The sequence below is a fragment of the Mizuhopecten yessoensis genome, unplaced genomic scaffold, assembly GCF_002113885.1.
Source record: "Mizuhopecten yessoensis strain PY_sf001 unplaced genomic scaffold, ASM211388v2 hete_36091124, whole genome shotgun sequence".
NCBI lineage: Eukaryota > Metazoa > Mollusca > Bivalvia > Pectinida > Pectinidae > Mizuhopecten > Mizuhopecten yessoensis.
Window position 1 is genome coordinate 1 of NW_018483746.1, and position 2,537 is coordinate 2,537.

A 2,537-nucleotide genomic window follows, 5' to 3' on the forward strand; every position below is an offset into this window, starting at 1 on the left:
TGTTATAGTCTACACTTACACTAGTCCATCCTGGTCTACACTTACTCTTTGTAGTAATACAAGCTGCCACATCAGATGATACTTTATCTACAACAAATCCTCCGAGTCGAGTGATCTCCCGAGCAAGCTCCTCTTTAGGTTTTGCCGTTTTTCCTGTTATAACAAACTTCATTCCCTCCAATGATTTTATGGATGAAGATGGCCTGAAACAATCACATGATAAAGATCAAGTGAACATGGAATCACAAAGTCACACTCCCACCAAAGAGGTCACATGTGACGTTTGAGTCTTGCCTTGACCGATAACTACTAATCAGTGATCAGTGTAGAATGTCATGTTACTATGGTGAAAAAGTGGTTGTGTTTGACCATTTAACATGGATTGAATACCACCAAAATCTGCTGTGTAGAATTTTTTTAAAAATACTATGCTGTAATTATCTTTGGGGATGTTTGATCATTTAACATTGACCAATGTCCACCAAACTCAAACCAGGAACAAAACTTGTTGTTATCATACTAAATGTTTGTTTTCAGCATAGGGTCGGTCGAGTTTGACGTGTTGGTTTGAACATTTGACAATCAGACTACACAGAGTCAGGCCCTTCCAATTTTACACTTTTTTGTTTACATTGATTTGCCTAGATAATGTTTCTAGAAGAACTTCAGATTTAGCAATCAGCTGCTTATTATTTACGTATTTACTGACCCAGCTCCAGAATCCATTGTATCCATGGAACCCTCAAGAGAGCTTGCTACTGCAGCAGAATTAAATAATCGTTCTCTTTTCTGAAACTTGAAACTTTTTCTGAAAGAAAAAATATATCATTATTTTAACATACCATATATATTCCACTACACTATTAAATTCATTTCATTTACGAATCTCAGACAAGTATAACTTATCGGTGTTTGACTACTTAAAGAGTAATGCAGCTTTGTGTTTTCCCTGTATTCAAACAGTAACAACTAACAATGATACATCTATCGGCAGTCATGACCAGTAACAATTACAAACTAAGACTATGTTATATACAGATAGTTATAGCCTGATAAAATCAATCTTCGTGTTGATATACCTTCACACATCAACTATTTCAATTAATACCATTATAAATACATTATTTTCTAGTGGGAACCATACTGATTGGTTGATTTTGTTGCGAGTCCTTGAAGTGGACCAAGTCTTTCACCTAACTGATATCTATTTTTTAACCAAATGTTAGAATGTATAAAAAAATGTCCCCACCAAATTTGACACAATTTCAAGCTTTTAACAGTGTTGATCATATCCCTACACTAAACTAATGAACAAATTAAGCCAAATGTCTGCTAGTGTTTACAAATCAATTCAGTATATTTTTCATATATTGTTGCAAAACGGCTAAAGTGAAAGGGATGTAACTCTTGCATGGCTATTGAAAACAGTCACAATCAAACTCAAAATACCAAAACAACAGCGAGAACTAATAAACATAAATATTTTCCAATAGGAAAATGATCAGGTCATAACATCACATGGTTAGAGTAATCTAGGACAAATTATGTCATGACTTCATATTCAAAGTTAGCCAAAAATTCCTGAATGGTTTTTAATCGATATTCGTCACTTAATGGAAATGATAACCATCAAAACATTTTCCCTGTAAAATTGACTGCTCCACCATTTGGTAAAACAGTTTGCATTAATCAATAGTGCATGAATACAAACAGAATAATGCTGCAAGTTTTTATTACCATTTAATAATATGTTAATATTTTAGAAAATATAATGTTAAGGGTCAATGGTATTCTATCTTATCATAGATATGATGTCATAACCAAGCAAGCAGTGGCATTCATAGAACTATGATCAGTATGTACTCACAGGTATGGGACATCATGGTACTCCTTGGGAATTTTGAAGGTCTTCCTTTTGGGCGTCTTTGTGATATACATACATTTGGTCCATTCGGTCATGTCCCCTGAACATTTGTACCCAACAGCTCTGAGAAGGAAGAATTTGTTTTCATTGTTCAAGTTTTCAATAGACATAATAAGCACAGATGGAAAATATTTTTCTTCTTAAAATGTTGTCTAGCGACCGCTTTCCTGAATAGCTGGTGCCTTTCTCTGGCTGAGAGATGTGTTAAAGATGTATTACTATCCGTCTCAATACTATCTCACTTCCATAACGAAATGAGATTCGCCAGATCAACATTTTCAAAACATACAGATGCATTATAGAATACATAAAAGTCGTCTATAAATCTGTAAGTGGGTTTAAGGCTAGCTTTGGTATTCCCTGATACAGTTATTTTTTCAATTTCCCCAGAACAATTTATCATTCCGGACAGGTGAAGAACTTACGAGTAAACAAGCTGTCCCTTCTTGCACTCTGGACATTTTTCAAGAGCTCCAAACACCAAAGCATCAGCACAGGCATCGAGGAGCTATATAATATATACATAATTATATACCACATCATCATCAGTATGGCAGCTACATAATGTAACAAGAGGCCCAAGGGCCTTAGCGGTCACCTGAGTAATATCATA

The 2,537-nt window shown here is 34.8% G+C and overlaps 1 protein-coding gene across 1 annotated transcript; it reads right to left on the reverse strand.

The window, feature by feature from the left end:
* Window positions 1–45: 45 nt before the first annotated feature.
* Window positions 46–2,441, reverse strand: LOC110444314 (poly [ADP-ribose] polymerase 1-like; the record flags this gene model as incomplete). Its single annotated transcript, XM_021488702.1, has 4 exons — window positions 2,350–2,441; window positions 1,868–1,987; window positions 710–808; window positions 46–203 (listed from the first exon to the last, which is right to left on the reverse strand). Coding segments are annotated over exons 2-4 (349 nt in total), but the record flags the coding sequence as incomplete, so codon positions are not given.
* Between the last annotated feature and the right edge of the window lie 96 nt (window positions 2,442–2,537).